The 22,598-nt window shown below is 40.9% G+C and overlaps 1 protein-coding gene across 2 annotated transcripts; it reads right to left on the reverse strand.

Annotated features, from left to right (window-relative positions):
- Nucleotides 1-917: 917 nt before the first annotated feature.
- On the reverse strand, nucleotides 918-22,036 carry NRSN1 (neurensin 1). Of its 2 annotated transcripts, none has more exon segments than NM_001257709.1 (4): nucleotides 918-2,895; nucleotides 13,454-13,651; nucleotides 20,052-20,124; nucleotides 21,907-21,962. In NM_001257709.1, coding segments are annotated over 2 exon segments (588 nt in total). In that variant the 5' UTR covers nucleotides 13,643-13,651; nucleotides 20,052-20,124; nucleotides 21,907-21,962; the 3' UTR covers nucleotides 918-2,496.
- Nucleotides 22,037-22,598: the final 562 nt, after the last annotated feature.

The raw sequence follows: 22,598 nt of genomic DNA on the forward strand, positions 1-22,598 counted from the left end.
GACAAAGGGGTGAGGAAATGTCTGTCTGGTGTGAGCTCATATTAGCTAAGGTTTCTGTCAATCCAAGTGCCTGTGAGCACCGGACCTCCGGGCCCGAACTCATTTCTAAGTTTCTCCAGTTGCCATCTCAGCACTATAGGTATGTGGTTTCCCTTTGTTTTAGAAGTTTCAATACTGAAGGGACGGACTGGTTTAATGCAAGCAATGAGGCTGGGATCAAGGTTCTAAGGTCATTCTCGTTTGCCATACAGTTGAGATGTCTGCCCAACCCATGCCAGAAAATATCTTTAAAAAATGCGTAGTACACTGCTTCCCAGCCTCTGATTGTATACAGCCTGTGTTCTTTCCAAAGATCAAACTGTATTACCTAATCCGATTCAGCCACTTTTCTCTGCTCTACCACAGTAACTCCCAATCCTTGCCTCATGGGCTGGGAGGGTCCTTACAAGTACCCACTTCCACAAACCCTGGCTGAACAGGAAAGACAGGGCATGCTGAATTGCTCTTTCAGACCCAGCTCCTACTTTATCTACCTCAGCTTCTTTTAGGCCTTCATCTGAGGAATAGAGCTGCTTTTTAAATAGTTGCTATTATGTCTGTACCTAGAAGTTCCCACCAGCCATAAGCTTTCATTCTGGAGGCTTTTACAAGTCAAGTCTCATCCTCAGAGATTCATTGGTACGCAAGACAGAAGCAAGCATGGAAAGCTTCAAACAATGTTGCCTTGAACAGATGCTTGGGGGCTTGCATAAGTCTTTAAAGAATAAAATTAAAATGGCATTTCCACAGGAAGATAGAGAACCTGAGGAAACTGGAATGATTTCTCCAAAATCTGGCCAATGATCCTTGCTGAGGATACTGATTTGCCCTGTGTTTTATGCTGGACTGTGCAAAATAAACACTGTGCACAAAGAGTACTAATTGCTTCATTTATTCTTCCATTTAGCCGGGGAAACATCAGAGCTTATTCAGTCTCAGAATGGAAAATTACATGTTGGAGAGAAAATAACCACACTGAAGGAATGACAATGCAATTCAGGTTCCGCTCGTTCACATATTTTATTTATCCAGTGAAGGAAGAAAAAAAAAAAGGGCTCTAAGGTGGCACAACTTTAAGAAAATACCAAGGTCATATTTTCCATTTTCCTCAGTCTAATCTGAATCCACAAATTAAACAAAAGTGCAAGGGATGAGATGAATATCTTGCTGGAGAACAAAGCATCTTGTTTGAGAATGAAAACCCTTTTTAAGGTTAATATCTACCAAGGGGTTCCTTATATGAGGATGGCTTACTTTTGTTTTTATAAAAATATGACAGCATTGAATAAATTGCTGGGGTTGGATATTTAAGGGTAGATAGTGTGAAGGCTGCTGACTCAGTGACTTACCAGGAGTCTAATTCTGAAAGAAGCCCACCATGGTGAGAGCCACAAAAGCATCACAAACATCTGTTGGGGAGAGACTCGATGACACGTGGCAAAAATGGAATCTCGGATGTTTGGGTAATGAGAGCCCAGACATATTGTGATCCAGGACTCCCGTTATACAGAAGGGGAAAATTAGGACTGAGAGGTTAAATAATTTCCCCAAGATCACACAGGTAGAAGGAACTAAAATTTCCTGGTTTCTAATTCAGTACTTTTGAACACTGCATAAGTAGACTCTCCTAAAATTAATTTTTTCTGTCAAGATTCTAAAGTTGGCAATTTTAGTTTTTTAAAAACATTGGATAGCAAGATCCTGCCTCTAAAAAATTTAAAAAAATATTAGCTGGGGTTGGTGACAGGTGCCTATAGTCCCAGCTACTTGGGAGGCTCAGGTGGGAGGATTGCTTGAGCCCAGGAATTCAAGGCTGCAGTGCGCTATGATTTCACCACTGTAGTCCAACCTGGGCAAAAGAACAGCACTTCATCTCAAAGGACAAAAAAATGGAGAAAACAAAAAGATTTGTGAATGCTGATAACTTTGTATCCAATGTCAGGAACCTCATGTCAAAATACGGTTAAAAAACTCATGTTCAGATCAAAATCAGAGAATTCCATGTTTCTATGAACACACATGACAAAATCTTACACATAGTGAGACAGGAATGGAAGACAGCACCACGCAGAAAAGATTAGATAAACCAATATTAGAAAATAAAATGGACCACATTAACCATTGGTGAGCTGGTCTAAACTCGTTGGCGCTTTCGAATAACACAGAAAATAACACAAAGTCACGATCTATAAAAGAGAGTTCCGGGGGACTTCTGGTGACCGAGCACAAGGAAGCACCCATCTTAAGCAGCTGGATGCATGTGCACAGGCTTAGGCATGGCACCGACCTCCAGCAGAGCTGCCTGAACCGAGCAAGTGTGAGTCCACCCACTATGCTGCCCAGAGCTGAACACAGCCCTGGGGCAGTCAATGCCAAATCTTCTTTATCTTGAAAACTGGCCTGCTCCTTTTAACTATGGGCATAAATCAGACAAGAAGAACTGGGGTGGGAAATGTTTCAGGTTGCCGATAGAGGCTGGACATTTTGAACCCTGGACAAAGTGACTGGAATCTTTGTTTCCCCTGGCCCTGGAGCTTTTGTAACCGGTTGGGTGTGGACTTTGATGTCTGCGATTCGTTCTTTAAACTTCTGCTGGAGGAATTTTTCTTCTTTGGAGTAGCTCTTTACAAACACTGACATCAGCAGGCACCCTGCCATGGATGTGCCTCCAATGCAGAAGAGAACAGCTCCTGCCAGCTTGTACATGTCCAGAGCACTGTTAAACCGGACAGCATGCGTGTCGACCACCACAAAATCGGCTTCCCCAAATGCTTCGATTTTGGGGGGCACAAGAAAGCCCACTGCCAGAACAGTCAATCCGAGGATCACAAAGACTGTACCTGAGATGAGTCCGACCTAGAGGTAGATAACAACAGAAGCAAGGTAGAGTGAGAAAGGTGCTTCGGCTCGCCCCTGAGCCCTCAAGGGCAGCACTTGTCTTGTTTCTTGAGAAAGTGAATATTCCCCGTTACCCCAAATTTGCAGGAAATACCTACTTAATTTTCTGTTGAAAAAGGTGAAAGATGATCTTTCTAATTTTAATGCCAACCAAAAACTCCAGCACTCAGCCTTGATATATATAATATATATATCTAAAAATATATATAATATATATTATGTATATCTAAAAATATATCTAATATATAAATTATATATACATAAGTATCTATTTTTAAAAATTTGTACAATGCTTTGCAGTCAACAAAACCTTCTTTTGCTTCTTTTGCTTCTTTTGCTTACATTGTCTCGTTTGGTCTTGAGGAACAGAAAAGTAGCCCTGATATCCAGGAGCTGGCCTTACTCTGTCCCCTAAGCCTCGATGTTGTTAGAAGCTGGCTGGGAGCTCACAGCAAGGCGATGCTGTTCTGCTAGGCACCATCTCACAGAACATTAACACATGCTCATTCTGTGACCATGATGAAGTGAGACAAAACAGTGTCCCTTCATAACTTTGTCTAAGCACAAACAAAAACAATGTCCTTGTAAAAGCCACAAAATACCACATGACCCCCTCTCCCGGCTAATATGAATGACAGCTACTTCTTTACTCACGATCGCTTTAGTCTCACTCTAGTCTGTCCTCTCTATACATAAGATTTATTAAGATATCCAATCATAGAATTGTCCCTAACAATCCAGAGTGAACTCTTGCTTCATTAGACCCTCCCCAAAATCTCCCAACCAGAGCCCACATCCTATAATACTATACTTCCTTTTCACACTGTCATACTGCAATGCTCCACAGTCCCCTATGGTGACATTCTTTCTCACTGTAATGAGTAATACATCCAACTTGTTCAACATGTAGGTGTGTTCCCGGTGGTTTTGGCTGGAGGACATGGACAGTCTTTGTAACTACTCACCTCTTTTCCAAGTAAGCAGAGAAGGAACCTTAACTGCCAGTTTACAGGTAAAGAAATGTAGCCTCAGAGAGGGTAAGTCATGGGCAAAAGATGGACAGCTAACAAGCTGCAGAGGCAGGGTTAGAAGCCACAGAGCTGATCCCCAGGCCAGTGCTCTCTCTCCTCTCACATGTAGCTATTTGGGCTGTGCTTGTACAGGTGCTAGGAAGTGTTCAGAATAGCAGATGGAGGTTAAACTGCATTAGCTCAAGTTCTAATGAAATGTAACATACTAAAGATGGAAATGATGTACCATTTGGTGGTCGACGCTCACAGGTTTGGAATAAATAGACTCATGCTTGGATTCTACCACCACCACCTAGCACCTGAATCATAGAAGGAAAGTTACTTAAAAGCTCTTGTCATTAATTTCCCCATCTATAAAATGACAAATGCTCATAATACGTACCTCATAGAGGACTTGTGAGGACTAAATGAGATTATGCGTAGAAACACTCAGCTTTGTATCTGGCAAAGTTATACATTGTATCTGGCAAAATTATAAATTGTAATAAATAGCTATTCTTCTTCTTATTTGGAAAGACACCCTTTGTAAAATTCTTATGCTACATTGGTAACAGTATTACAATCGCTCAGCACTTGGAATAAGGAATAGCTAACACCATTACTTTTTAAACACATTTTTCCTTTCCTCCTGTTCTTAATTGCTTTTAGTTAGAATAATGAGGTTAGGAAAATAACCAGATATATAACATGATTTAATCTTTAATATTTAAATTTTTGAGATAATACACTAATAAAGGTGGTTTGGCTAATAGGACGAAAACACATCCACGAATCTATCACCCTAGCAAAAAGGGGAAAAGGATAACAGATATTATTGAACATCTATTATGACCTGGGCTAATGCTAGATGTGTTTTTCATTTAATCCTCACAAGCATCTTATGAGAAGTAGGTATTTTTATTCCCATTTCACCGATAAGAAACTGAGGATTATAAGGTTAAAGAAGCATAGTTTAGCCAGGCATGGTGGCTCATGCCTGTAATCTTAGCACTTTGGGAGGCCAAGGTGGGCGGATCATCTGAGGTCAGGAGTTTGAGACTGAGAGGCGAAGCCAGCTGGGCTTCTGGGTCGGGTGGGGACTTGGAGAACTTTTCTGTCTAGCTAAAGGATTGTAAACACATCAATCAGTGCTCTGTCTAGCTAAAGGTTTGTAAATGCACCAATCAGCACTCTGTAAAAACAGACCAATCAGCGCTCTGTAAAATGAACCATCAGCAGGATGTGGGTGGGGTCAAATAAGGGAATAAAAACTGGCCACCTGCGCCAGCAGCAGCAACCTGCTCGGTTCCCCTTCCACACTGTGGAAGGTTTGTTCTTTCCCTTTCCACAATAAATCTTGCTGCTGCTCACTCTTTGGGTCTGCACTACCTTTATGAGCTGTAACACTCACTGCAAGGGTCTGCGGCTTCATTCCTGAAGTCAGCCAGACCAAGAATCCACCGGAAAGAACCAATTCCAGACACAAGACCAGCCTGACCAACATGGTCAAACACTGTCTCTACTAAAAAATACAACATTAGCCGGGCATGGTGGTGCATGCCTGTAATCCCAGCCACTCCGGAGTCTGAGGCAGGAGAATCACTTGAACCTGTGGGAGTGGAGGTTGCAGTGAGCCAAGATCCCACCATTACACTCCAGCCTGGGCCACAAGCGAAAGACTCCATCTTGGGGGAAAGAAAAAAAAAAAAAAAAGCATAGTTCATGGTCCTATAAATAGCAGGTGGTGTGACTAGTTCTAACCCAGATCTGTGTGATTCCTGCTACTCATGACTTTTCTTCTACCCATAATACTTCACCATTACTATTTTGTGTATTTCTTTCCATTATTTTTATTTGAACCTCAAAGGAGTTTTAGCCACCATATATAAACAAATTTCCATTATCTCATATTGTAAGGAAACTGAAAAACAAAGAGAGTCAATAGGATGTCTTCATTAAAAAAAAAAAAGCTGTTCTATATAAGACATGAGTACTACAGGAAAAATTGGGCTGTAAAATATAACATTTTAGATTGTTTCTACATTTTTCTAAAAATCGTGGCAACTACATTTACTTTCCAAGACTAACCATTATTTATAGCTTTTAGAAAATGACTCATATCAAAAACTTCTGAAGGTACAAGCAAAATTGATTTAAATATCCATGGTGACACGCTTCCTATGTCACTAAACTACCTCCCGGCTGAAGAACTGACATAAATTCTCAAAAATTGAGGGTAGCCAAAAGTGATCTTAGTTTCTGAGATTCTGAAGAGCAAGTGAGACCAGTGTGTGTCTGTCTTGCCTCCCCACAGCTCCTATTCCAGCCTGACACTCAATAAACCGTCCTGCCTGCCTAACTTAAACCACCAGACTGCTGAACGCAGAGCCAGGTGATTTATTCGCAGAGTAGTCTGCTCCTCAGCTGAGCAGTGCTTTCGATGAAAATCCACTCCTGGACTATCACTCAGAAGCTAAAAGGCAAACCATGGCTTGCAGATGGCAGAATTCCTGCTCACTTGAAGAACTGGAACGTGACTGGCCTCTCTGAGCCTTCTCCCCTTTTCTATTGACATCAGAGAATCAGAGAGAGGCTCACCCTCTGTAGTGGGGAAGACAGCACAGTGAAGAGCTAAATTCAAAGGTTCTGAAGGTGCTCTCAATGCCAGTCTTGAATGAGAATCTCCGAGAGATGCACCCATTGGGGAATTCCAGACATGCTAAAGCATGGGAGGGAGGGTGTGGGATCATAGGTACGACGGAGTCTGTCATGAGTAGGCTGCTTCTAACCCTCTCATAGAGGATATGGAAGGTGAGGAGAGCAGTTCGGATGCATCAGCTTAGTCTTGGTACCATGCTGAGTACTGAAAAGGATAAAAATTGAGGGAGTGATTCCATACAGTATCATAAAAATTGTTTCTGGACACAGTTCTAAGTTGAATTGGTCTGAGGTCTGACAGCAAGAGGGCTCCCAAATGGAAAGAGTCAAAAAAAGTGCAATGCAGAGGTTGTTTAAGGTTCTGAGTAACCAAAGCAGCCTTGTTTAGGGCCACACAGAAAAGCTGAAATGCTTTGGGAGGGTCCTCCTCAAGGCTCAGCAGAGCAGCCTGGGGCCTTGATGTGGTAAGGCCAATCCCAATGGTGACAGAGAAGGGCCTCTCCAGATAGTGACAAACTCCCGAAACAGCAGCGAGGACAGTTTTTGTGCTGTGACTTCCGATTCCACTCTTGGCTGTGGGAGGATGTGTGAAAACCCAGTTCCTGCTGCTGGAAAGGAAAAATTGGAGAGGAAGGAGAACTTATTTTTGTATGCCAGAAATTCTGCTGGTGGGGGCTACAGGCCAGAGACTGCTGTTATTTTGACCAACATCCTTTCATTGTTTCCCAGTGAGCTGATGAGGCCTGAAAATGCATTTACTCCAGTAGACAGAGCTGGCAGCAGTCGCGGCGCAGCTGTTCTGGCAGAGAGGAGGCAGGAATGACTGTTGGAAGCACAAACCTGCATGGCTGGGAAGAACAGCCCGGCGTGCGGGGAATGCTGGATGGAGCTCCATGTGCAAGGCGCCATCTGGGTTAGAGGTTATTTAGGGGAAGCGCGTCGAGAGCGAAGATGGGCTTTTTCTTCAGCATCAGCCCTGAGGGCTGTGCTGACCTCTCCAGAGCAGGAGCTGAGCTTCCAGCGGTGATGTCTGCCAGCGGCGGGGGCAGAGGATAGCTCACCTGTCCCTGCTTGTCTCAGCTTGACACTGAGCTGTATGAAGCAAGAACCGACGCCAGGTAATCGAGGTCCTTCCACAGCCTGACCTCACGGTCTTCTTAGACCCTTTCACCTGGGCAGTGAAATCATATCAGCTCTTCCACCTGACAGAGATTCCTTCCTCCAGCGCATAAACACATTCAACTGCCTCCATCTTCGACAGCAATTCTCCAGCTCTGCGTGCCTCTCTTCCCACTACTCCTCGATGTCCTTTCTACCATTGACAGCCATGCTCAGTCCTCCACGATTTCCTCAAACCTGCTTCTCCGAGGTTACAAAGGACCTCTTAATTGTCAAATCTAATGTCAAATCTAATTTTTTTTAGCTCACTTAAATATTCTACATTCATTGATATTAAACACTTAAACTTTCTTGAAACCCTTCCCCGTGGTTATCTCTGACACACTCTCTCCTCTGTGTATCTCTGCTCCAGACAACTCACTCTCAACCTGCTTTGCTGGATGTTCTTCGTAAGTTATTGGTGTTCCCCAGGATTCTACCCTTCCCCACCTTTCTTAGAGAAGGGTGACTCTCTGTCATTCAGGCTGGAGTGCAATGGTGCAATCATGGCCCATTGCAGCCTTGAACTCTTGGCCTAAAGCAATCATCCCTCCTTAGGCTCCTGAGTCCTCTGGGATTTTAGGCACACACCACCATGTCTGGTTCAGGAGTCTATCCTTGACCTCCACCTCTTGTTAATCACTATGTTCTCTTTAGCGTTTAATCAGAAGCTGCAGTTTCAACTCCCACCTGTTACCAATGACTTCCAAACCTCCACCTCCAGCCTGGATCTCTGTCTTGAGCTCTAGACCATATTTCTGACAACCAACAGGAAAATCTACAGAAAAATGTCCCAAACACTCCTCAAACCCAAAAGAGTAAAAGTGGTGCCCTGCAACTTCCTTCCCAATTTTTCTATTTGTGTTCTTCCCATCCACCCTTTCATGAAATTGTTCCTCACAGTCTTAGTGGTGGCTTTTAAATCTTAGTCACTCTATCTCATAAAAATCTCTTGAATCTTTTCTGTCTTGTCCACTGCAGCCACTCTAATGGTGCAGGCCATTATTATGTCTTGCCTGGATCATTGCAACAGTGTCCTGATAATCTCCATTGCTCCATCCTTCAAAGGCAACCTGAGAAATCTTTTATAAACAGAAATTATACCACCTGGCTTCTCTTCTTAGTAGTCTTCCACAGGACATTATGTCAAGTGAAATAAGACAGGCACAGAAAGACAAATATTACTTGATCTCACTTATATGTGGAATCTAATAAATTTGAAATCATAGAAGTAGAGAGGAACTGGAAAGGAGTGAGAGAGGGGATTGGGAAGATTTTGTTTAAAAGATACACAATTTCAGTTAAGAGGAATAAATTCAAGAGACCTTATTGTACAACATGGTGACTATAGTCCATAACACGGTATTATGTTCTTGAAAATTGCTGAAAAAATAGATTTTAAGTGTTCTTACCACAAAAAAGGATGTGAGGTAATGCATATGTTAGTTCGATGTAGTCATGCCACAATATATATGTATTTCAAAACAACATGTTGTACATGACAAATATATACAATATTCATTTGCGATTTAAAAAGCAGAGTCTTCCACAGCTCCTCTCATCTCTAGTATAAAATGAACTTCTTAATATCTAGAGAAACTTTGAAGGAAAAAAACAAGGACTTAAGTTTAAACTCTGATTTAGCTTAAGAGGGGGACTAGAGAGGTTAGGGCAGATAGGAGGAGCTTAACCTGAGTCTTGAGAGGAAAGAGAGGGACCGGAGTCCCTTTCACAGTTAGTAAGGCTGTGGAGGAGGTGGTCTTGGTCTTGCCTTGCACCTGCACATCGCCATCAAATGCCTCTATGACATATCAACCTCCGACATAGGCTGATACAGGCTTCTGAGACAGGTCGAAGAGAAGGCAAGAAGATAACCCTCAGGTGAGGAGGGAATGACGGGGGGTGAGAAGACTGCTCCCATTGGTTTGACACGTGCATATGACACTGTTTGCTGCATGGATAATCAAGTGGCAACAGCCTTAGTCAAGGTCAAAGGCAAAGATACGAAAAAAAAAAAATCCTCCATAGCCTGATTGATTTGGGGGCAGCAGCAATGGGTGATGGGACTATGTTACATCAATTTTTATAGATGGAATCAGCTGCAGGCAGTGGGATAAATTAGAAGTGGCTGAGGCAGTCATGCAGCAACCTAGGACCTCGGCTCATTTACTGTTGTGCTGGAGTCCTAGATGTATATCTTAACCTCAGAGAAAGTGTGTGGCACTCTGTGTGTGTGTGTGTGTGTGTGTGTGTGTGTGTGTGTGTGTGTGTATGTGTGTTTATACCTGATTATGATATCCCACCTAGAAAAGCCTAGATTCAATATCTTGCCCCCTCACTGTATTCAAGCTGAAAGATTATGGAGAAATTTCTATTACATGGTCTTTCAGAGTCTTCTGTGAACTGGCTCTTGTATGCATTCCCAGGTTCAACTCCTGACTCTTCTTCAACTTTTGGACATTTACCCCAGCCACAGGGAACTCTTTGCAGTCTCCTGAACATGCTGTACTCTTCCATGGCTCTTAGCTTTTGCAATACTTTTCTCTCTACTGGGTTGCCCTGCTCCTGCTTGCTCACATGTGACCTCCTCTTGGAGCCATTTCTTCCCTAGCTGCATCGGATACCCACTTCACCCTACCCCTCAAACCCTGTGCTCCCAGTAAGTATTATGCCTACTTTAAGGGGAGCATTTAGCATATTGCATTATAACAATCTATGTACATGGCCACCTCCCCTATTTGACTGTGAACTCCTTCAAGTCAAGCGCTATATCTTATTCAGAGGTGAAGAAAAGATCTTCTTCATATTTGAAGAATATTTGTTCACCTCTGAAAAAGAAGATCTTATTCACATCAGAATCCCAGAGGCTGGTGCATGTTGGACAGCTACACATTTGAAGAAAGAGAGGAAGAATGATACTGTGAAATAGATGTTATGCAGATGCATGCAATAAAGATTCTAACTCAGACCCATTTGATTCCAAGCTCTGTTCTCGTTAAGTCTTGCCATGCTGCCCACTGCTGCTGCCTCAAGAGCAGAGTTCCACCAAAGCACTGTGAGCACAGCCCCCAGTGAGAGGCCGACATGACTCTTGCAACATTACAGTGGAAGCAGGGAAAGGAGAAGCCAGCAATTTGAACCACCTACAGATGCAATTTGAATGAAAGAAAAAAAAAAACATGAAAAAGAATCATAATAGAGACATGAGCATAGCTGGTGCCTTTTCCTGTGTTGGTACAAAGCACTTCAATCCAGGAACAGTTGGTTTATCCCTTGATAGAGGTGAGGTCTCTAAGACAGTGAATTCCTAGGTCAATCAAGTTGACACTAGGTTTCTTGTGTTTTGTGGTTAAGATATACATCTAGGACTCCAGCACAACAGTAAATAAATATTTTTGGATCTTGTTTGTGCAAAATAGAAGGGAGAAAATAATGAAATCTGAATTCTGGGGTTGGTAATTCACTGTGAGTTCTTTGTTTTAAAACCATAACTATGTTTTATTTGATGGGTTTACAGCTTCACAAATCACGTAACAACTAGTGCTTTGGAGCTCCATGAACACTTACAATATTCTGTGTGTCAGTGGCATTTTAGGCTCTTGGCACAATAGATCTGTCAGGCAAATGCTTTTTTTTTTTTTTTTTTTTTTTTGACAAATAGGGAAACAACCACCCACATATCTGGGTAAATACAAGATGCGCCAAGCTTGGCTGTGCATTTCATTGGCTAAAGCCAGTAAGGATTCATCAGAGGTGAGATTTCTACAGGGCAAGGATGCTGTCTTGACCAGTTCTGATGCAGAGTATGTGACAACAATATGATGTTGAATTAACACAGGTCTTGGGTTATCCACGTTAACAACTGTGTTACCTAATACTTTATTTATTAACAATATTTCAACTTTTTTTCCATTTAAGAACTCAGTGCTTCATACAGCAACCAGTAATAGTAGCTAATATAGCTAATGCTTATTAAGTACCTAGAAAGACAGTGTTAAGATCTTTGTAAATATTATCTCATTTAATTCTCATATCTTTTATGTGGTAGGTGCTGTAAGTATCACCGTTAGAGGCCCCATAAGGCCAATTAATTTGCTCAGGGTTACAGAACGATTAAACAAAAGAGCTGGGATTTCAGCTCATGTAGTCTGAGGTTAGAATCCATGTTCATAATTATTATGCTATACTGTCTCTTGTTACACTATATGGCCAATAAGTTGCAAGTTTATGTCAATGTCCATGTCAAAAAATTCTGGGATCTTTTGGGAGAAACAAAGATTAGGGAAGACCTTAGGCATTATCTAAAGTTCATCTTCTCAGTATCCCTTCCTGAAGCCTCTTCCTCTTCTTAGTTTCTAAATGTCGGAACGTCCCAATGCCCTCTTCTCTTCTATGTCCACACTCTTTTCCTGGATGATCTCAGAAGTCCAGTGCCTTGTACAGATTCTATGTGTCAATAACTCCCAATCCATGAGCTGTAGATTGATATATTTAAATTGTCACTAGAGATCACTACTCGGATGTCTAATAGGCATAACCTTTAGCTAAATCTGACTACTTTTCACCATCTCCACTAATGCCACCAGAATCTTTTGCCTGGGTATTTAACACCCTCTAAATTAATCAACCTCTTCCAGTGGCTTCCCATGTCTCTGGAGGTAGAAACCCAAGACCTCACTATGGTGTACAAGGCTCTACATAAATCATCTGTGTCTTGTTATTTTTCTTAATTCATTGCCTGTCCCTTTCCTTACACCACTCCAACCAGATTGGAGACCTCTGGATCGTTTTCAAACACACCAAACTTGTTCCCATTTCAGAGCTTTTGGACCTACTATTTTCCCAGTCTAGGATGACCTTCAGCCAGGTCTGTTCCCTCAACTCATCCTGGTATTCATTAAGATGGCATCTCCTCTGAAAGCCTTCTACCATCAGCATATCCAAATACCAGTCTCCATCACCCCCTGTTATCCATAGCACTATCACTACCTAACGTTCTGTCATGTAGTTTCTTTGTTTACAGCCTGTTTCCCATGATAGATTATAAGCTCCACAAGGGAAGTCACTTTTTCTTTCTCTGTTTACCACTTTAACCTCCAGCACTTTGAACTCTCTTGACACAGAGTAGATGCTCACTAATTATCTGTTGAGGGACTAAATACATTGTCTAATGAGATTCCTTCATTTGAGGAAGCTGGGGTCAGAGAGCCTCATGATCACACACTTGGTAGAGATGGAGCTGGTATACTGACCACTGTACTACATTTAATCATTAACTCTCTCTAAATACCTAATGATTTCTTTTTAATAATTGTTGCAACTTGTCAAATGACATTACCACACCTGTAAGGGAGGTTGAAAGAATATAATGTTTTGCCTATAATGTTTTCACTAATGCTTCAGTTAGTGAATTTAGTGGCACATTATTAATGATAGCAATAATAATAATTCATATGGCAATTGTACCTATTTATGTTTAACTTGCTCATCAATAATTGTGCTGTGTTTAGAGGTTTTCTTTGGCCCAAAGTTTAGATTCTTCTTTCCTAAGGTAAGAAAAATGCATTTAGTATCACCAAAAGTGATGCACACACAGAGAGTACTAAATCTCTCCATCCTCCACGGCTGCAGTATTAACCACTTCCAGTAATTTTTCCATTCCCTAAGTTAAACACATGCTCCTTCCTTACCTTCCAGAATACTGAGCTCCACCTGTTAGGTGATCTCTGGATCTGGAAATCATCCTCATACTCCCAGATTGAGGCGGTACAGTCCTCATAAAACTGGTGCAGGTAGGACCGGACTCCATAGCGCTGGTACCCGCCCTCAACTGCAGCCTGTGCCTGCCTGGACCCACAGACGTTGCTGCAAGAACTCATCCTTCCCAGCTGGAATGACAACATCCACATGGATCAGCACCACGGGCTTTGGCCTCAGGATCAAAAGACATATGAAAGGTAAGAACCAGACTGAGTAATGTATGCCTAGTTGAACAATGCTCTTTTCATTACAGAAAAGGTACTTTTAAAGACTTGTCTTTCTTGATGGGGCGCGGTGGTTCACGCCTGTAATCCCAGCACTTTGGGAGGCCGAGGCGGGCAGATCACGAGGTGAGGAGATGGAGACCACCCTGGCTAACATGGTGAAACCCCGTCTGTACTAAAAAACAAAAACAAAAACAAAAACAAAAACAAAAACAAAAAAATTAGCCGGGCGTGGCGATGGGTGCCTGTAGTCCCAGCTACTCGGGAGGCTGAGGCAGGAGAATGGCGTGAACCCGAGAGGCGGAGCTTGCAGTGAGCCGAGATCGCGCCACTGCACTCCAGCCTGGGCGACACAGCGAGACTCTGTCTCAAACAAAACTAAACAAAACAAAACAAAAAACAAAAACAAACAAAAAAATTAAAAACAAACAAACAACAACAAAAAACCTGTCTTTTTTTTTTATTATTATACTTTAAGTTCTAGGGTATATGTGCACAATGTGCAGGTTTGTTAATATACGTATACATGTGCCATGTTGGTGTGCTGCACCCATTAAGTCGTCATTTACATTAGGTATATCTCCTAATGCTATCCCTACCCGCTCCCCCCACCACACAACAGGCCCTGGTGTGTGATGTTCCCCTTCCTGTGACAAAGTGTTCTCATTGTTCAATTCCCACCGATGAGTGAGAAAAATCTGTCTTTCCTATAAGCTGCTCTTCTTTTTTGTTTAATGCAAGATTACCCTAAATACTCAATGACTAGAACTGCATCTCCATAAATGAAATGAGACACAACAACACAACTCACATAAATTAGGTACACCTTTAAGCATGAAGCACGCAAGAAATGGCAACAAAGAAGCTGAGATTTTTATTGCCTTGACAAGAAATCTTTAATCTCTTAGAATCCAGTTGTCTTTGCACTTACATGTTAAAGAATTGGGCAGGCATTCTCATTTGCTGAAGATGGAGTTTGCCTTAAACTGTCCTCTCAGATTTTTAACCCTGTTTCCTTGTGGAATGTACACGGCGTTACTCTTACTAGTTTGAAATTTTGCCTTCGGATCTCATGTATCTTCCTCCGACATTTTAACTAATTGTCAAGTTGTATGAAGTTTTATTAAAAAGCTGCTGAGCAACTATGCCTCATGCTTTATTAATCACAAATGGCTTGGCCAATAATTTACACCTCACTAACTCTAACACTGTATATTTTAGCCATTATTTGTAGATACATCTGCCCATGTGGGTGGCTAGACTGTAATGTGGAGAGTGGACACAGCCTTTTATTATTTTCCATGAAGTGTCTAGTGTAAGTAAGAACTCAGAGAACTGTTAAATAAAACTATGTCCTGGGCAGGCTGCTTGGGGCTCTGCCTTTTTAAGATGGAAATTTCCACTTTATTTGATGTAAATGATACCCTTAGAGAGAGACATTTACATGGATTTTGTTACTAATCATGGTTAAAAAGAAAGAATTACTGAGGGACAGTAATTTTGGTGAATAAGGGAATTGCCAGTTATCATCTCTACTTTCTGATCTCCGTATAAGCAAATAAATGTGAAATATGTGTTTGGATTTTTAAATTATCCTGTAGATAGATGAGAACACATAGACATAGGGAGGGGAACATCGCACACCTGTCAGGGGTTGGGGAGCAAGGAGAGTGAGAGCATTAGGACAAATACCTAATGCATGTGGGGCTTAAAACCTAGGTGATGGGTTGATGGGTGTAGCATACCACCATGGCACATGTATACCTATGTAACAAACCTCCACATTCTGCACATGTATCCCAGAACTTAAAGTATAATATAAAAAAGTGGAAATAATAAAATAAATATAAAACTCTGAAAGAACTCTTTAGTCCACAATATAACTGCCACACTATTGTTTGACTGTAAATGAAGGTAGTTATTTTTGTGTTTTAAAATAAATCAGACTTCTTCCAAAAAAATTATCCTGTAGATAGTTTTAGTTGTGTGGACATAGTCTATATCTGAAAAAGTGAGGAACAACATGGAAGGTTATTTTTCTATTAAGCCAGGTTTTCTCAGAGCTTGTGCTGTAATCCAGGCCAACAGAGGCATATTAAATGTTTCCAGTTACTTATGAAGCAACCAGCTTGTAACGTTTATCTACGAAAGAAAATATCGATCTACAATCCCATCAAATGCCTATATGTGGCCACTTCGTTTGATTGGATAGAATTATGGGGCTAAAATCAAAGTTGGAACCAGGGATAGTCAGCAATTCCTTGTCCAGTGGGCACAAAGTAAACCCATTAGAACATCTTTAAATATATGCTCTTAGCTACAAATGAGTTTTGGTTAAAAATGTAGTCAAATCGAGGAAAACATGGCCCTGGCCTTAGAAAAATGGTGCTATTAATGATGACCAATAACCTCATCTTTTTAGCTGTTGATCAATGGAAACCAACGAACTGTTAGATCCTGTGCTTTTTTTCTGTTTCAGGTATAGCTACCATCTAAAGAAATCACCCAGGGAAAGAGTGCAGGGAGGCAAGAGTCTACACACCCACACCTACACACACCCACACACACACAAACACATTTGCTTTAAAACATTTAGAAAGATATGATTTCATGAGAAGTCAAGATTTTTAGAAGGTTCTTTGCCTGAATCGAACAGCAAAATCTGGCAGATCAAAAGAATATTAACCTAGTTTTAATATTTTAAGCCCTAGGATGATCTCTTCAGTACCTTCTGTTTAATGCTTATACAATGAAGATGATTAACAAGAACCTATTACCATCGGTATATAAGTGGTATAATTTTAAAGGCATTTTCCTTTAAGGCATTCTAATGCAAATTTCAGTCCAGGGGAGATGGGATTGGTATTACTAACTCTGCTTTGTCAACTAGGAAATTGAGGCATAGAAAAATCATCTACTAAAGGTTACACCATGAGTCAAGGAACAGATGAAAGACGACAATTAATACAAGAAGCAGGAGTATGGACTGAATCATATACTTGCATAGTCAGAACCACCTCCTCTAAATATATATTTTCAGATTTTCTATAAAGCATCAGAGACTTTAACATGAAAAAGGGACAAAAATAGATATGATAGGAATAAAAAAATCCCTCATAGCAACAGTAAGAGTTATGTTTCCTTAGATGCTGAAGTTGTTCTTTCTCAGGATTGAGCTTTGATGCAGAGAAGGACTGTATGATATATTATAGCCATTCCCTGCACAGTTTGCTTCCAGCACACTAGGTTAAATGTTTCTGCTTTGTAAGATGAGACCCAGTTGTCCAACTTTGTAAAGAACAATATGGGTAAAATCATAAAAGAGATAGAAAGTGTCATAAAACAAATGTTTTTGAGCCTGAATGATGGAACGCTCTACTTGAAGTCATGGATTTTTAGCTATGTTAGCTACATTCCAGAAAAAGAATTCCAAAGCGCCTTTCTCCCCCAGGGGCACAAAACATGAACAAGAACATGGCCTGTTTTGTGCTACATACACAGAGCAGAGAATGGACTCTATTGCCAGTTTTTGATTTGCAACTTACTGGTCAGGAGATTTCAGACAAGCTCATTAGCCTCTCTGGGCTATGGTTTCATCATCCTTAAAGTAAGAGGGTTGGATCAGATTAATCTCTAATTTCTTCCAGATGTAGTTTTTCAGGACTTTTTGTCTGTTTCAACAGAATGATTCTATCATTTTCTATTGAACAAACAACTAGGTTTACTGATTTGCCACCTCCTTCCATATCCTCACTGACAGCTCAAATTCTTACTTTATACTAGTATGTATGCAGCTTCCATTTAAAAAGGGCATATAACTAGTTAGGTTAGTTACTTGCTACTAGGTAGACTACATGTTTGTATGTTGTTTGTTTAGCAAGTTAATGCATTATCGTATATGTTGCCTAAAATAGGTCTGAGAGGTATCACACATCTTCCCAAACATGCAACTACCTGGAATTCACTCCTAGAGGAGAATGACTTGGAAGAACATGAATTTTAAAATATAACATGCTAGAGTGATGGTTTTAGACCTACAAAATCTCAACAGAGAGTTATACATCTCCTAGGGAAATCAATAACTTTTTGTCCCAAATCTGAGAATGTTACAGTTATTTGGAATCTCATTTGATTGATGGACACTTCTGGTATTATAAAAAAGATATGTGAGGTCACTTCATAAAGTCACTTTAAAGACTAGGCAGTTATTAAATTACATACAACAAACTAGAATTGAGACAGAAACAGAAGCTATGTGCGAAGACTTTTTACTTTGGCTCAGTATTTACTTAAAGATCAAGGTTTCATAAGAATTCTGATGTCTATATTTCAGTAGCTATAGTAGCAACAACAAAAAGGTTTAATCTATGACTGTTGTTAATGAAAATATTTTAGAGAGCCTTTTTTTTTTTATTCACAGAAAGCTTTAATATCACAGGAGGTACATGGATAGAGGGGATGAGTAAACACACTCTTTAGTGTTGTATTTAAATCAATCCACATTAGTCTTCATTCTGTAAACACGCTGATAGAGCCTGTTGCATCCTCCCTGCCAGCATGGCCATGGTGATGGGGCACAAGCAACTTTTATGTGTGATTGTTTTGTTATCTATGAAGAGAGAGTTGTTTTTATTCTCTCTGAAGGATACTCTACTTGCTGATAAATGAGGATCCATCCATGGATTTCTTGTTTTTATAATCTGTCCATAGCAACTGTCTCAATTGCATGCACTGTTATACATTAAATGAATATTCAATTCTTACCAACTCAGCACACCTATTGTAACCCAGAGACCAGTGGAGGGAAAAAATTATGCTGCCACTCCCTAGCAAATTCTTCTGAGAGGCTTTCTGTAACCAATATATCTAAATATCAGGCTTCCATCACTCTCTATCCCCTTGTCTAGGTTTGTTTCTCTTCCTAGCACTTGTTACTATCTGATATTCTATGTGTGGTTTATTTACTTCTGGTCTGATAGACCATATACATGATAGAGTGTAAGCGACATGTGGGCAGGGACTTTTTCTGTACTGTTGACTGCTTTAATCTACAGTACTTTGAAACTTCCTGCAGAGTTCTACATGGGTTGGTATGGATGAAGGCCTGAGTAGTCCTCCATTTTTCATCCTCCCCTTCCTTCAGTGTTTTTAAAGCACTACGTGCCTGGCACCTGTGAGATAGATAATAGTTACGAAGATGAGTGGGGCCAGGTCTGCCCTCAATGAACTCTTGGGTCACAAGGAGACACACTCATGAAGCAATAAACATAACAAAATGGGCATCATCAAGAGGTATTTACAACAGAAGGGAGTACAAATGCTGAGAATCCCTTGAATAATTCCTGTATTAGGGAAACAAAGTCATGCATGTGCTGTTATGATATCACTATGTGTGCCAATAGACTGTAGTATCAATGTGCTGGAAATTTAAATTTCAGTCTAATATTTGAAGTTAATTTTTATTTTCCTCTATAAATGTTCATAGCCTTGAAGTAGAAATAAATCTTTATGTCTCATGAAACTCTAAGAACATTACAGATGTTATATTCTTTGTCTTCATGGTCTCCTTGAAAGAAGAGAGGCAGCAAATTGAGGCACAAAAAGAATGAGTGTTTTCCTGTGACACTATGTGTGAGTCAGTTGTGAGGCCAGGCATAGGCCCTGTTCTATTTATTTTCTTTGAAATATCATTCAATTTTTTCATGCTGCTTTTCTCTCCCATAAAATGATTCTGAGACAATGAGACTGAGGTTCCCATTATAGCCACTTTTCCACAGGGCTAGTGCTGCAAAAGACAAAGTACAGGCACGTAGACAATTTAGACCACTTATTCAACACCAAGCCAAAAGGTCAGTTCCTTAAAAGATTTAGTCAGACTCATAGGGGATACAGGAAGGCATGAAAGCCTGCTAACAGCTTTTTCACCTTTAAATCAGGCATTCTGAAATTATATAAGCATGGTCTTAAAACCTGAACTGTGTTCCTACCAATGGATTATTTCAGAGATATTTTATTTTTCTGAAACAGTGGTAGAGATTGTGGCCTTATACTGAGTTATAAAAATACCTTCAAAGTCAGTGGACACGTAACCACTTTTATAATTTTTAAAAAGGAGTAACAATGTAAGATTATCTTACTTGTCATCATTTACTTTAATTCTTCAAGATTTACTTTTTAGAAAGGTACATAAAATCCAAAGCAAAAATGAGAAAAAAAGAACCCATATTCTTTTTTAATGTCTTCTTTATCTACATGCAGACACAGGGTGCTTATGAATCTACATGTGATAGGGTTTGAGTCCTACCTTTGAAGTCCTCTTTTTCTTCTTCTTCTTGTTCACTCCTTGATCTTTCTTTTTAATGGCACATTCTTCAATCCTATTTAAGACAAAAGTCTCTGCAGAATGTAATCCAGATCAAAATTTAAATTTCATAAGCCATTCATGTAACTTATAAAGAATCATTTTAATGTTGACAAAAGCATTGACAAAGAACTTCATGTTTAAGAATTGAGATAACTTTCTAAAAAATAAAAGTCTAAACTATATTTTAGAACTTTTCAATGGGTTCTCATAATAATTTATAAAGTGAATGAGATGACATAAAAGGGCTGTGTAAATTATAACACACTGTACATGTGCTATTCTCATTTTGATATAACTATATTCCATGTTTTTAATAATACTAACTAGACTGATCCATTTCTGTTTTATAAATTCTAAATTTAAAAAAGTGACTTGCTTCCTAGATACTTCAGAATTGATCTTTTCTGGTGCTTGGTCTTATAATGTAAAATATATGAGTCTTATAATCACTATATTTTCTGATATGTTTACATGCATTTTACACTTCGTAAGCCTCTTTGGATGATTTACTTATTAGGTTGAGTTGTACTCCTATATCCGTTTTCTTCCTATCATGATCATTTTGCTTTCCAGCTGCCTAAGAAAAGCAGGTGCCCATGTAAAATTTGATTAAAAAGCCATTGCCAACTCTAAGGCTATTGGTTTCCTACATTACTCTAGTTATGTGAAATAAGAGAATATCTGGGGCCATATTTTTAAGGGATCATTAAGAATTCTTTCTGATGAACAGGTCCTCATTTGTTTGCAGGAGAACCTGAAGACTTGAGGTGAGTAAGCCTAGCTGAGGCCTGATAAACTGTTTTCAGCATTTCTAGGGTCAGCCTATATGGACCAAAGCCAAATCTTCAAGACCCATTTACTTTCCCCCAAATTTTGTGAGTGGTGTGTGAGCAGATTTGGGGATAAAAGTAAATTATATTAGCCTCTTGGATCTGGATAAGCAAAGGAAAACAAGCCAATCATAATTCACTACATTCTACCCTTCCTCTCTCCCCCAACAGCTGCCCTCCACCCCCATCTGTATCTCTTTCTTTCCTGTCTCTCTCTGCCTCTCTGAATTACATTTCTCTTCTTTTTTTCTGTCACCTTCTCCATTTTCTCTGAAGATTCCACACATGCCCTTCACCAAAGGCAGGCCTGATGTGGAGCCCCCAGGAGCTCTCCAAGGTCCTGAAAACATTTCTGTTACAGCGCCAGAAACCAATCAAGCAAACAGCTGTTAAATTCCAGTTCTGTTTTCTTTTTGGCCTCCAGACTCTGTCTGACCCCCCCACCCTAATGTTCCTTTCTAACAACACAAAGAAGTAGGTCCTGAGATCACACCAAAACATTGAAACATCTTCAGACGTGGCACAGGAGTGGGGAGGGCCAATGGGGGCTCAATTCAGCCTGAAAAATAAATCAAACCAACTTTGCAAACTCTAAATACATATATTTGACTCTTTCCTAATACACAACTTTTCTTATCTTATGGAAAGGAAACTCTCAAGTTTTTAGCTGTACGCCCCTCCTGCCCCCCACCCCCCCAAATTCTTACATAACGCAAAGCACAAACCACCAAAGCATGGAGCTGGCTCTTCCTCATTTGTATGTCTTCACCGATTTTAATACGCGTGTTTTTTTGTGGAGATTGGTGCACATATAATAAACGTGAATGAAGGAGGGAGGGAGCGAGAGAGAGAACATTTATGCATGAAGAAGGAGGAAGGAAAGAGAGAAAGGGAGGAGAGGGAGAACTGGAGAAAGACATTTGGAGCATAGAAAGCCGCCATCCCTGGACTCCGCGTGGCTTTACCTGCCCCCTCCGATCCCCTGACCCGTGGAGCAAGTGCAGCCAGCCTAGCCGCAGATCTCTCGCTGGGGTCCCATCACCGCCGCCACCGCCGCCGCTCCGCCTGGTAGAGCTCAGCCCGCGCCTGATTGACAGCCGGGAGTCCCGCGTGCCCGCGCACCCGAGGCCCGCGCAGCCGCTGCCGCCGCCTCCAAAGGGGCCGGGTTCCAGCTTTCCGAGAGCGGCGAGTGGGCGGGGCCGAGCGGTCTGGCGCGCCAGGCCCGTTCCTGCCTGCACAGCGAGGCTGGTGCTTCTGTTAGGGCAGCTGGCAGAGCCTCTGGAAGTCTGGTCACTGGGCCCTTTCGAGGCTCCCCAGGACGGGCACCTTCTCTGCCTTTGTGATTCTTAAAAGCTTTCTTCTGCCCAGACCATATTTTGGTCGTAGAAGACTGGTTCAATATACAGTTACGCGTCGCGTTATGATGGGTATGGGATGCTCTGAGAAATACGTGGTTAGGCGATTTCGTCCTGCTAACATCATAGAGTGTACCTTCCCAAACCAAGGTGGTTCAGCCTACTACACACCTAGCTATATGGTGGAGCCTATTGCTTCTAGGCTACAGACCTGTACAGCATGTTACCCTGCTGAATACTGTTGGCAACTGGAAAACAATAGTAAGAATTTGTGTGTCTAAACATAGAAAAGGCACAGTAAA

Source organism: Macaca mulatta, chromosome 4, assembly GCF_049350105.2.
Source record: "Macaca mulatta isolate MMU2019108-1 chromosome 4, T2T-MMU8v2.0, whole genome shotgun sequence".
Lineage (NCBI taxonomy): Eukaryota > Metazoa > Chordata > Mammalia > Primates > Cercopithecidae > Macaca > Macaca mulatta.